Source organism: Atta cephalotes (genome assembly GCF_000143395.1).
Source record: "Atta cephalotes unplaced genomic scaffold scaffold00036, whole genome shotgun sequence".
Classification (NCBI taxonomy): Eukaryota; Metazoa; Arthropoda; class Insecta; order Hymenoptera; family Formicidae; genus Atta; species Atta cephalotes.
In genome coordinates, this window is record NW_012130100.1 from 2,711,253 (window position 1) to 2,726,471 (window position 15,219).

Below are 15,219 nucleotides of genomic sequence, written 5' to 3' on the forward strand. Positions count from 1 at the left end.
GAGAGAGAGAGAGAGAGAATGCCGTTGTATATACATGCGTGTGTAGTTTTAATTTCCATACATATATACATGCGTCCTATCAGTGAGTATTGAATCAGTGAATTTATGTGAAAGCACTAACGTTATCATTTGTGTGAGTGAATACAAATATGATGCTGCCTACCACTGTTCTTCAAATGGAAGCAAAATCAGTCTATTTATAGAAGGTAGTCTATTTATGGAAGTGTGTGAACGTGACACTTTTAGGACAAATGTTTATCCTGAATGACCCTGTATATCAAAATCTATTTTAACTTATAAAAAATGAAAAGTATAATGTCATGTAAATAGAAAATTTAAATCATTTATATTAATCTTTTAATGAATCTCATTTCTAAACGATATATATTTAGAAATCGGTCGCACGTACAGAATGCTCGTGCGTGTGATATTATTTGTCCGGTCCGATGCGCCACTTATGGCTCTTTTTATATTTCTATACATCACAATTATACACCACTAACATTTAGTGTTCTTGAATCATCAAAGTAGCAGTTTCCGTACGATTGCAGAAGTTCAGTAGAGGTTTTGGGATGGGTGACCGCTTAGAAAAATAAAGAAATTAATTCCCAAATGAGGGAAAAAGTGTTTTTTTTTTCAGTTATATATTATAATTTTGTCATGTGTGTCTGGAATATGCTGTTAATCAGTAATACTTATTTTTATAATAAAACTGAATTAATAAGCGAACAATTTTTTTATCTCACAGACGTTACAATTCAACGGACATGCAACGTCTCTTCAACATTGAGACTTTACATTTCGCGTTGTGTGTGCAATTCAAATTCTGACACATTGATTCAACATTAGTGTGTTGTATGGATTCTTGTTCACGGATTTGTATTCAACATGCAAAAGTATGTTAAAAATTATTCATACTCGTGTGGCAAAAAGATCAAATTTTTTTACAGTATTATTAAACGTTTAACGATTATTGTTCCTAATCGATAAATCCTTTTGGATTTAACTGATTAATACTGCTATCAAAACTCTAAAAGAATCCAATCGTAGACGATAATCTTTTAATTGTTGCAAAATTTTTTTAATTTTTTTAGAATGCAATTAATATTCTGATTGAATAATTACGTAATAAGCACTTAATTAGTTAAACTGATAATTGATTAAATTATTTTCTAATAATGTTATGATAAACTATTAGTAATCATTTAACGGAATAACTGTTTAATTAATTATTTATTTGTAAATAAGGAAATACTGTAATATGATTATTTTGAAGTAATATAGTTATATTACTATTATAACTATTTAGTTAAAAATAACGGTTTAGCCCTCTCTACAAATCACAATATTGTCAAATTCAATTTATATTCAATTTATATATTTTGTGATGACAAATCTTTAAATATTTACTTAAATACTCTGATATGGGAGAATGTAAAAAAAGAAAAACATTTATTGAGATAAACGGTACCTATGTACGTTTTATTATAAGTTTGAATAAAAAACTCATGTCCGATCATGTAGATTAGTTCACGATGAGATCAATGTCATAAATAGATAAAACGTGACATAAATGTTATTTGAATGTTATATTTTGAACGGTCGATATCAGAACTCGCGCATACATCAGTGAAAGTTAGATTGCTATCGAAATATCACATCGCTTTAAAAAGGCATAATACTAAACGTCTGCCTTTTCAAGATATTTGTAATTATTATTTAGATTACTAGACATTAGCAAGAATGTAAATTTTATACTTAATATTCTCTTTACGAGACACAAGCATGCGTTACAAATTTCACATTGTATTTGCATATAATGTACAATTATTATAATTAACATTGTTATTTTAATTGTAGCCTAGTCGTTTCTTCCCTCTCCTGCGCATTATCGAAATCGAGGGAAGTGAACGATAAAACAAAAAGTTACGCTAAGAGTCAAACGTCAAATCATGAGGTAAGAATTTCCGGCGAACATGAGCAATCGTTTTTTACATCAATGGACGCTCTGGGAAAGCAAATAAACATTTCGTTAGACTATAAACACCCTTTAATATCGGAAATTCAAGAAAACAACGCAAGTGTTCCGTATTCTGGCGAAACGGCGCATTTGAAATACATACCGAAATTGCTAAGGAGAAAGACACAAGAGGTAGCGGATGTGTTACAGCCGAGAAATTCCTATAAATTTATGTACATTCTTATGAAAGAAATGAATCAGACAGGAGATGGAATTCGACATAAATTTTTGAATGCATCGCGTATTTCTGAAATCTCCAAAGTAACAGAAATAACAACAAGCGAAATAGAAGATAAAAAAATCAGAAAGATGAAAGATAGACTTAATAAACAGGAATTTTTGACCAGATTGCTGAATAACACAAGCGTCAAAATTTCGGAATCGTTGAATAATTCAAAAAATAATAACTCACAACAAGTGAAGTTTTTTCAAAAACGGAATGATGATGTTCAAACAAATAAATATTCTAACGTCAGTGACATTTTGATGATGAAAATACATTCTAAAAAATCGGACTCGATTCGACTGATTAATACACAGAACGTTGAATCGAAAACCGATAATCAAACTCTGGATAGTCACACCGATGAACAAAAATGGGAATCTGAGGAAGACGCTTTACTAGAAGCCGCGAAGTTTGGATTACAAGCTATGCATGATCTTTATTATGTCCAAGAACCTAAATTATATTCAATGGGTAAGCGCTTAAAGAAAATTCATTAATTCATGACGTGAATCGTTTCTGGTTAATCATTATAATTAAATTCTACTTCTAAAAATTAATATCTACAAAAAATCTTCATGTATGAAATCAACACACAGGTCTTTATCTGGAGAGCGAAAATCCAGCGAGATATGTAGCAGCATTTAATGATCAATCGGAGGAAGCAAGAGACCTTGCAAGATTCGGATATGCAGCCCTTCAAGGTACCTCTATGTTTTTAAAAAAGTAAGTTTTTAATAAGAGTAAATTTCTAATGTCGGAATAAAAAACTTTACGATTGTTCCTACTCCGACCGTTCTATCAGATTTCCTAATACGTCATTGGAATTACCCTTAATCCGAAATAAGCTAACTAAAAGAACCTCGTTGGAACAACAATGTCCACAAAGAGATCCACCCCAATGTCCACGGGCTAGCTTAACATATAGAACATCTGACGGCAGCTGCAACAATCTGCAGAATCTCTGGTGGGGATCTGCTATGTCTACAATGCAGAGGTAAATACAAACAATGTATGAACAATCTCTGAATATAAAAATAAAAATACAAAATATTAAATATAAAATATAAAAGTAAAAAGCGTTTTAACTATGTTAAAAAATCACGTTCAGATTTTGATAAATATCTATTTTAAGACCTTACTGATTTTAATGTCCTTTAGATTGTAGAGAAAAGTATCTTGAGTGATTCCTCACAAGACTTAAGTGAAGGATGACATTGATTTAGGAGATATAGTAAATCAAAGTGCTATAATATGTAAAGGATAATATTGGTACATATAAAAGTATACTTTCTCTACCTCGTCCCTGTTTCGGATCATGACTTTCATGACACGAAGCGACTCCCATCTCATCTCCCCTCTGCTTAAGGACGCACAACTCTTCAAGATTCAATATATTTCTTTGGAAAGTTGTGCGCTCCGACTTCTCAAAAAAAATTACTTCGCGAAAAGTCGTATATGCTATAAAATTTTATTATATTTTCTAAACTAATGCCATTCTCTACTTAATTCTTGTGGGGAATCACTCAGGATACTCTCTTCTATAATATAAGTAAAGGATATTGAAATCGGTGAGGTATCAAAATAGATATTTACCCAGATTTCTTCCACCGGAGTATCACGATGACATTCAAAGCATTAGAAGGTCAAAGAACGGAAGACCACTCCCAAGCGCACGAGATGTCACAAGCTTAATTCATGAAAACAAAGACGTACCTCTAGCTTCTGTTACTCACATGCTGATGCAGTGGGGACAGTTTGTAGATCATGATTTAACAGGTAAAAAATTCTTATCTTTTTATGTTAATTTGTCATTTTTTAGGATACAAATATGTAATTAAGTATGTTATGTAAATAGCAACTGGCCAAAGCAGAGGATTTAATGGCACAGTACCACAATGTTGCTTACAAGGAGGCATCGGTTTTCAACCGTCAGAATTTATGGTAATGAATTAATCTGTAATTATAACTTTTAATCGCAATATTATATACCGGTGTATATATATAATTATATATACCGCAATAATATAACACTATTAATTATCTAACTATTAGTTAGGGGAAGAAATTATGACTCGGCGCTATATGGGCTTCATCTTTTCCGCGAGTTAATGCGAGTTAATAAATATGCGCGATGTTGGAAGGTTAGCTTGGGATTATAATGGGAGGTAACAGCAATAATGACCAGCCTCATTTTTGAAAAATTATTTAGGTCCTGGTTCGCGATGCGGTGTAATCCCAATATTGAAAAACTCTTTAGGCTCTAGTTCGCGATGTGGCGTAAGTCCAAAAATGGAAAATTGTTTAGATCCTAGTTCGCGAGGCGGTTGAAATTTGAGAAAATTGTCTAGACATTGAATAAAGTAAAACTCGTAACGCTATGCTATCAATATCAATTGCAAAATACCACAGAGCTGTCTATAGTCAAATGGCTAGGCAATAAATCTGATCAATTTTATCCTATTTTTGATTGGTTGGATGAAAAATGGGGGAATTATCAATTTGATAATGCCTGAGCATAAAAAAATTGAAAAGTAGATACGTAAGGCGCTTTATGCAATTGTGTCATTGTACACATAAATGCACGTGTATGTATATGTGCCCGTGTATGTACAAGGTGTACAAGTATGAAATGACGATTTTTTTCTCAAAAAAACACGTTAAATTCGGAAAAATGATAAAAAGAGATTTATTCAAAGTATGCTCCATTACTAGTTACACATTTTTCCCATCTTTCGGGCAATTTGTGGATACCACGCCAGTAAAAATCTTCTCCTTTTGCCGCGAACCATTCATCGAGCCATTTTTTTCACATCTTTGTACGAATCAAAGCGCTGCTCAGTAAGTGCGTGACCCATCGATGCAAACAAGTGATAATCGGAAGGAGCCAAGAATTGATGAAAGCATCAAATCGACATTGAATTGACGTCGATTCGATGTCGATTTCATTATCATTTCTGACTGGGCATACATATACGCCATTTTTAACTAGAAGATGGCCAGATTTTTACTTCTAGGGATATTGAAATGTCTAGGGCGACAATGATTATTGTGAATCTGCGCCTGCGCATTTCACATAAGGGCTGCATTCCATTATACATGGTAAACATTGGAAATCTATACTTTACAATATGTACACTGTAAACTTATAGTACTTAAAATGAATAATGGAACGCAGCTAATGGTCGATGCAACGCGCAACTTGCAATACAATATGTACAATAAGGGCCACTCATATGCAATGGTTGTGCATATAACAGAGTTGATACAGAGACACAGTAATGTTTCGGCGCTAAGAAAACGCGTAGCGTTTAGAGCGAAACAGTGTCGGGTATCTTTATATGGAGCGATGAGTTTTTCGAGATCTCGATTATTATATCTCAATAAGATATGAACGTGCCGTTCAAATTCTATAATCAATATAGTCGATAGCTTTAACCTGAATGGTATAATGAAAGTGCCTTTATTCTTTTTCTATTTGCCCTACGAATGAAGACATTGCAACAAGTTCCAAATTTAGTTCAAATTTTAAGAAACGTTATTGTCATTATTACTATTACTATTAATGTTGTCGTCATCTGCCTGGCCCATAGGTTACGTCTCGAACTTCTGTCGATAGATGGCAATCTCAACCTTTTTACTTTACTTTTTAACAACTTTTTAATAAACAACGATCAATTGCTAAAATTGTCCGATAGTCACTTAGGATAATGATAATATATATCAAGATCGTTTTAATTTTTTATAACTTTGTAATGGGTTATTGCTACAACCTTCCGAAAGTTATTTGGTGTGATAATTTTTATAATATATGAAAGAGTCTAGGTCAACGGAGGTAAATTGTCCATTTTAATTTTTATACTTTTTTAATCAACGAACGACTGACAAAATCTTTCGATGGTTACTCAAGATCATTACCTTGACAATATATATAAAGATTGATATTACCGGAGTTAAATTCCCCATTTTATTTTTAATAATTTTGTAACGTGCAATGAGAACGACTGCTAAAACCTTTCGAAGGTTATTCGATGACCATAATATATGTGAAGGTTAAGGTCATTGGAGGTGAATTATCCATTTTAATCTTAATACTTTCTTAATAATTGTCAAAACCCTTCAATGGTTACTCAAGATTATCTTGACAATATATGTCAACAACAACAAGGTCAATCTCATCGGAGTTGAATTCCCTATTTCATTTTTAATAACTTTTTAATATATGATGGATAACTGCGTGCGTGCGTGCGTGCGCGCGCGCGCGCGCTAAATCTTGCAAAGATTACAGGATATGTTACAAACAAGTATGCTATAGATCTATGTTAAGTAATAATTACAAATTGAAAAAAGGAATAAAATTAAGTAAAAGTTACCGAAAAGAATAATTTTAACTGTAACTTATGTTTGTACGCATTATGTTTTATGACTTTTTAAATTTAATTTCATATGTTCTATTATTTTATTGATCAATATTTACTTATATTTAAAACTGAGAAACAGGCCACCTAAAGTTTAAATTACTATAGTTAAGAATCTTTCCATGGTACTTATTTTATAAATTATTTAAATAACTAACTGAAAAGGATTATTTTATACAAATATATTTGTGTAAAAAATGCAAGGATGAGAAGTAAAATTTAAAATGCCGTAAATTTTCGTTTCGATCATTTATAATAAAAACTATTTGATAACGACGTTGCAGTTTTTTATGATTAACAATAATATCTGACTACACTAATTTTATGCTAAATTGGAAAAATAATTATTTACCATTAAGTGCTTACTTTCTGAAAAAGTTATTTGTAATGAGTAACATATAATATTACAAATACTGAATGAAAAGTAATGCACTACAAATAACGAGATACTATTTTTCAGTAACAAGTAACCGTTTCAATTCGTTATGAGTAATGATTGAATGACTTTCCAACTCTGACATTACAGTTAAAAATCTTCATAAAAAATGTACTAAAGCAATTAATTATATATCTTTTATATAGAAAGACGTTAAAAACTACAGCCATGATATTACAAATTTATCTTTTGAAAAAAGGTAAGAAAGCGCTACAAATATATGTTCCACGAGAAAAATTTTATTAAATTAAAAAAATGAATTTATAGGGAAACATTAAACACAACAAAATATTAGGGAAAAAGTTTATGGTATTTTTCCCGTTAGATGGCATTAAAAAAACGCCACGAACTTTTTCCCACTTAATACCATATGATATCAGTACAAAGCTTATCATTTTAAAAAAGGGTAGAAAAAGACTTAAGAATACCTATTCTTCGATTCTTCGGAAAAAAATGTATACTAAATTGATTAATTCAAATACATGTTTATAAGAAGACATTAAACACTATAAAATGAGATATCAATAAAACATTTATCTTTTTAAAAAAAAGATAAAAAAGTGCTGTAGATACATGCTCTGCAAAAAAAAAATTTATTAAATTAAAATATATAATGAAACCTAAGTGATATGTATTTTTGTATTTATTAAAGTCTCATAAATAAAAATTCTATTTAATTTTATATAATAGAGTTTTGTTCAAAGTTTATATATGATTTCGATTGAGCAATTTAATTGAACGATACGTATATAATACATAAAAAATTTGATATCAAAAATGCGCGCTAAAGTATAAATTAAAAATTACAATAATAACTTAAATTATAGTATAATATATCTAATTTATAAAAATAAAACGTATTTTTGTATATTTGCCACTAAGTTCTATTCTATTAGTAAAATTCTATTAATAAATATTATATTTAATTTGAATAATACGTAAAAAATAAAAAGTATATAAAAGATATGATATCAGTAATGGTCGCTATATACTATAATTTTTAGAAATTGTTATCTCGCTCAATCAAAATCATATATAAACTTTGAACAAAACTCTATTGTATAAAATTAAAAAATGAAATTCAAAGTGCATTATCTTTTCAACCCAAGAATTATCACAGAAAACTAAGGACGTAACAGAATGAAATAAAAAATTTTAATGAAATAAAAAATACTTCCTACAAAAAAACTTGGAGCTGCTAAAAACCGAATTAGCAAAATAGGGAAAACCATTGTGAGTTAAAATATCTCTTATCCACAAACACGCATGCACGCACACTTACACGACACGCGCATACTCACAGTTCCTTGATAACCACATGGTGTATATATGTGAACAAATTATGTTGCATGATTTCAATTATGTATAAAAAAAATAAGCATTTGTTTTTATATACGAAGTTACATAATCGTGAGTTACATAATCGTGAGGATTAAAATTAGATGTACATATATCAGATTAGGATTTAGTTTATTTGATATTTAAATATGTGCGCGTAATATAGAATCGTATTCCTGCAATTTTCACATGAAACGGTATGTTTTTACTCAATCTAACATTCAGATTAAATTGTTGATTTTTCTAATTAGTCGAGCAGCGCCAAGTATTTTGTAGAAAATATTTTTTATTTCATTAAAATTTTTTTATTTCGTTCTATTAATTCTCTTGAACAAAAAAATAATGCAATTTGAATTTCATTTTTTAATTTTATACAACAGAGCTTTGTGTTCGAGGTTCATATATGACTTGAATTGAGATAATAATTTTTGAAGATTATAATTTAGCGCCCATTAGATCAGATTTATGTATATTTGATATGTATTATTCAAATTAAGTATAATTTTTATTTATGAGATTTTAAGTTGGTGGTAATCATATAGAAATAGGTTTTATTTTTTTAATTAAATATACAATATACTACCATTTAAGTTGTTTTTTTAATCATTTATATATGATCTGGGAGAGGTAACAATTTTTGAAGATTATAATTTAGCGCACATTACTGATATCAAATATTTTATATACTTCGTTCAAATTAATATGTATGTCGTTCAAATTAAGTAGAATTTTTACTTATGGGATTTTTATAGATACAAAAATACGTATCACTAAAATTTCATCATATACTTTAATTAAAAAAATTTTGTTTGCAAAACACTATAGCGCTTTTTCATCTTTTTATAAAAAAAGATGAATGTGTAATATCTTATATATTTTGTTTAACGTCTTCTTATAAACAGTATATGAATTAGTCAATTTAGTACACATTTCTTTCCGAAGAACTGAAAAATGAACACTCTTAGCATCTTTTTTTATCCTTTTTTAAAAGAGTAAGTTTTGTACTGATAGTTTGATACAAGCCATGATTATAGCTTAAGGCTCCTAACTACTCAGCCCAAGAATTCTGCGTTGACAGTAGCGACACAGAATCAGACGGAGGTCTGGCGAAACCAGTAGCCACACATTCAAGCACGAGCTCATGTATATGTGCTCGTTTTCGGCGCGCCGAGAGTGAACGAGAGAGCGAACTCATTCTCGCATTTATCGCTTGTTTCAAGCGACCGAAAATGCTTTCTCGATAATCTCGGCGGGTCCCGATATCAATAAGGGGTGAGAGCATTCTAAAAAACATATAAATCTTAAATAATAGTAGTATACCTCTTCCATTAATCCAGAATAGAATAAATCATGTTAAAACGCAACAGTTTATGAGATATTTAATTTACGATTTTTCATTCGCGCATGTATATTTCCTTCATAAATTCGAGCAAGAATAATTTTGTAGAAGTAAGAATTTTACCGGAAAAAAATTATAAACCAGCATTTCTCTTTATTCGAAAATCTCCGAAAGGCCATCAGAAAAGAAATGCGTATATTTGAGATTCGAGACGCAAAAAAAAATCGAATAATTGCAAAATGCACGTTTTTCGTATATCTTATAAAACGAAGGATATTGATTGTATAGAAAAAAAAAGGTATGAAAAATCTATTCAAAACACCTACAAAATAAGATGTGGAATATTAAAATCAACCTATTAATTAAATAGAAAAAATTAAAAAAAACCAAAAAGCCTGTTTTTCACTCGCTCATTGTTCATTGAGATTTAAACGCAAAGCGGCTTTGAAATTCTCGTAAAATGTAGCCCTCGTAATGACAAACAAATCTAGCCCTAAACGAGCCCGAAATGTTCATTAGTTCTTGCAAAAAATCATTTGATCATTAAAAACTTGTCTGCGGAAAACTTAATTTTTTCATCTTTGAACACAGCAATTTATAGGGGTGATTTTTCTTTTTCAAGAGTTATACTATCATATACATTTAATAACAAAATGATTTTTTACAGTTAAATTATTATAAAATGACTTTGAAAAGTGTGTAGCTTTTTTTCGTATAAAAAAATCGAATAATTTTGTTAATATGCATTATATTTATTTCATATTTATTTCATATATGCATTATATGAAATAGCCGTGTGAAGCATTCAACAGCTGACATTTTTCTATGAATTTAAAAAAAGAGGTTACTCTCCGAATTATTAAGAAAAGAGATAACAATTTTTTTTTCAAAAAATCACTGTGACTCTAATTTTTAAGATTAAAAGTTCCGTCTGGCACCAATTTGTCAAGGAAGAATTAAATTTGCTGTTAAAAAGTTTTCGAATTTTTTGCTGCCGAAAAAGTTTTTTTAAAACCATTGGAAAATTGAGGAATGGGTAGCAGCGCGCCGGATAGAATGGAGAAGATCGGCCTTTTGACGACTCGCGCGTATCTGATTCCGTGCGTTAAAATTTGCTAAATTTACATTTTCTCAGCAATAAATTGACGTAGAAACATGATTTTTTTTTTAACTTGAGATAGTTCGACGAGATATAAACAAATAGCTTAACCAAATGTTTCGCAAAGTAATTGTAACCAAATTTTTAGTTCTCTTTTTCTTGAATTTTTATTTTTTCGATTTTTTACTAAAAAATCACATTTGAGTATGGAGTGCATGTTTCATTAACAAATTTAAGTCACATGAGCTTAATCATTAAATATTTCTTTATATTTAATATGCAGAAAATATGTAAAAAGTATTCAAATGGACAATTATATACGGAATTGTCAGTACAAACTTTTTTTGTGAAATTTAATTACAGTTGCAAATATGACATATGTAAATAAATAATTAATAAGTAATTTACTAAATGTTAGTGTAACTTTTGAAGATATAACACTAATTTCGCAATATATAAGTTTTTTTTTCATTATAAAAGTAAATTAGTATTATATAAAATTATGTAAAAAATATATTTGCAACCATTTTTCTTCAACAGTTACGCAAACATTTAGCAAATTAATTATTAATTATTTGATAACATATACCAATTTACATTTGTAATTAAATTTACAAAAACAATTTTGTATTGATAATTCCGTACATTTAATTGTCCAATTGGACACTTTTTACAGTATATTAAATAAAGAAACATAGCTCACGTGATTTAAATTTGTTAATGAGACATGCACTTCATACTTAAATATGATTTTTTAGTAATAAACTAAAAAATAAAAATTCACGAAAAGAAGAACTAATAATTTCATAATTACAATTACTTTGTGAAACACTTTTATATTGAGCTACGCCAGATTTAAAAAAAAATCATGTTTCTATGTCAATTTATTTCTGAGAAAATGTAAATTTAGCAAATTTTAACGCACGGAATCAGATACGAGTCGCCAAGAATGATCCGATCTTTTCCATTCCACCCGGCGCGCTGCCATCCACGTTCCTCAATTTTCCAATGGTTTTAAATAAACGTTTTCGGCAGCAAAAAATTCGAGAACTTTTTAACAGCAAATTCAATTCTTCCTTGATAAATTGGTGCCAGACGGAACTTTTAATCTTAAAAATTAAAGTCACAATGATTTTTTGAAAAAAAAATTATTATCTCTTTTCTTAATAATTCGGAGAATAACCTCTTTTTTAAATTCGTAGAAAAATGTTGCTGTTGAATGCTTTACACGGCTATTTCATATGATGCATATTAACAGAATTATTCCATTTTTTATACGAGAAAAAGATACACACTTTTCAAAATCATTTTATAATAATTTAACTGTAAAAAATCGTTTTGGTACTAAATGTATGTGATAATATAACTCTTGAAGAAGAAAAATCATCTCTGTAAATTGCTGCGAGTGCTCAAAGATGAAAAAATTAAGTTTTCCGCAGAGTTAAGTTTTTAGTGATCAAATGACTTTTTGCAAGAACTAATGAACATTTCGGGCTCGTTTAGAACTAGATTTGTTTGTCAATACGAGGGCTACATTTTACGAGAATTTCAAAGACGCTTTGCATTTAAATCTCAATGAACAGAAAGCGAATGAAGAAGTTCCTTTTTCAGTGTTTTTTATTTTTTTCTACTAAATTAAGATCGATTTTAATGTTCCATGTCTCATTTTATATTTTGAATATCTACATTTTTCATATTGAACTTTTTTCCATCAATTAATATCTTTCGTTTTATAAACGAAAAATAAATGCTTTTTGAAAATATTCAATTTTCTTCTTCGAGTCTCAAACATACGTATTTCTGATGGCCTTTCGAAGACTTTTGAAGAGAAATGCTGGTTTATATTTTTTTCCGGTAAAATTCTACTAAACTATTCTTGCTACTTGAATGAAGAAGATATAACGCGCATGAAAAATCGTAAACAATTAAATATTTCGTAAACTGTTGCGTTTTAACAATGATTTATACTATTCTGGATTGATGAGAGGAGTATATTATATTATTATTAAAACTTATATGTTATTTAAAATGCCCCTCACCCTTTATTAATGCCGAAGGCTGCCGAGCAATCGAGATAGCAATTGAAACAAGCGACTGAGAAAGAGCTCGCTGTTTCGTTTACTCTCCGCGCGCCAAAAACTAGCACATTCATGGGCTTATGGTTGCATGTGTGTTATAATGCCGCACCGCGATAAATGGTTGAACTTTTAGGCGTGGAAAAATGACGTTTTGACGACGAAATTTATGTCATTTCGTTATTATTTGCTTTATTGTGAAAATGTCTCGTCTCGTACTTATTAAAGATATTGGAAGTACAAATAAATTTTCGCCGTTTGCAAAAGACGGCGCCACTAATAAACTATAGTTAAAATTGTTTAATGTAAAACAACATATCATAAGATTGGACATCCGGCAACACCATAACCTTGAAATATTAGCGATTTTGTATCAACATCATATATTTTTTTTTGTACGAAAATGTCGAGTTTTGAGCCGAATAAGCGGGAATCATTTGCGGGAACTTTTGATTTACTTCTTTAATTTGAAGAAATCTGCAGCTGAGGCTCATAGATTGTTTGTAGAAGCATATGGTGATGCTGCCTTAAGTGAGAGAAGTTGTCGTGAGTGGTTTCAAAAGTTTAAGAACGGTGAATTTGACGTCGAAGACAAAGAACGTAGCGGAAGGCCGAAAGTGTACGAAGACGCGGAATTGGAAGCATTATTGGATGAAGATTCGTGCCAAACGCAAAAAGAACTTGCACTTACATTAGGAGTGACTCAACAAACAATTTCATATCGTTTGAAATCATTGGGAATGATTCAAAAGCAAGGGAATTGGGTTCCATATGAACTGAAACCGAGAAACGTTGAACACCGATTTTTCATATGTGAAATGCTGCTTGCCAGGCATAAACGAAAGAGTTTTTTTGCATCGTATAATCATGGTGATAAAAAATGGATCCACGATAATCCAAAGAAGAGGAAATCATAGGAACCACCTGACCATGCTTCAACATCGACAATCAAGCCGAATATTCATGGAAAAAAACTCATGTTGTGTATTTGGTGGGATCAGCTTGGTGTCGTGTATTATGAGTTGCTCAAATCGAAGGAGACCATTATTGGGGCTCTCTACCGAACACAATTGATGAGATTGAGCCGAACACTCAAGGAAAAACGCGCCCACTACTACTCCAGGCATGACAAAATTATTCTTCTGCATGATAATGCTCGACCACATGTTGCGGCGCTAGTCAAAACCTATTTAGAAACACTCATGAGAAGTTCTATCCCACCAGCCGTATTCTCCAGACACTGCTCCTTCCGACCACTTGTTCCGATCGATGACGCATGGCCTGTCTGAGCAACACTTCACATCATATGAAGATACCAAAAATTGTATCGATGATTGGATAGCCTCAAAAGATGAAGCGTTCTTCCGACGCGCTATCCACATGCTACCAGAAAGATGGGAAAAAATAGTGGCTAGCGATGGCCATTACTTTGAATAAAACATTATGTATCGTTCTTTCACAATAAATGCTTAATTTTTTATAAAAAAACAGCGGAAACTTATTTATACTTCCAATTATTATATGAAAACTAAAATTGCTTGGAATTTTATATGTAAAAGCATATGTTTTATTCGTTTCAACAGCTGTCAAATGTGTTTCTGTCCGAATATAGGTTCACATTATGTGTCTTTTACGACCATTTATTGACTGTCAAAGGAGGAAAGAACAGTTTTTATCGAATTTTATAAGTGTTTTAAAACAATCTCGTCATTCAAATTGTCTTTATTTAAAAATGGCATCCACCATAAATTAACGTATCATTCCTCGCTTCTGACGTCACGATTCCAACATGGCCGTCGCGATTAATCAGGAGCCTTAAGTGTCGAATATCTTTATAAAATAATAACTAATTTACATTTTATTATACTTATATATTATTTAATAATCAACAACAAAAAATTCAAAAATAACTCAATGCGAATGATAATCATTCGCATGATAGTTAATACACAAGATGTAATCTTAAATTTTTGTTCCAAAAAATAGTACATTTCGATTTACTTTGGAATCCCCCCGGATGGAAATCTGTTTTAGTGCTCCGAGTCTTTATATAGAACCCTGTCAGGAAAATCAGTGGCACTACCTATCTCGCAAAATTAGACGGGAGTTGTTTAGTACCCTTCCGTCGTGAAAAATGTCAACGGTATTATCATTCAGATCAATAGTAAAATCATTTGAACTAATGATAAAATTATACGGTACTCAACGGCATTATCATTATCGAATAATTTTACTTGAAGCATTCAATAAGAAAATCATAAGATCAGTGAT

At 30.5% G+C, this 15,219-nt stretch overlaps 1 protein-coding gene across 1 annotated transcript in view; it reads left to right on the forward strand.

Moving 5' to 3' along the window:
- The first annotated feature begins 1,999 nt into the window (after positions 1-1,999).
- LOC105621716 overlaps positions 2,000-15,219 on the forward strand; it is a 135,732-nt gene continuing 122,512 nt past the window's right edge. Inside the window, 5 exon segments of the mRNA XM_012203176.1 lie at positions 2,000-2,717; positions 2,843-2,969; positions 3,049-3,240; positions 3,844-4,022; positions 4,102-4,187. Coding sequence (XP_012058566.1) covers positions 2,000-2,717; positions 2,843-2,969; positions 3,049-3,240; positions 3,844-4,022; positions 4,102-4,187 — 1,302 coding nt within the window.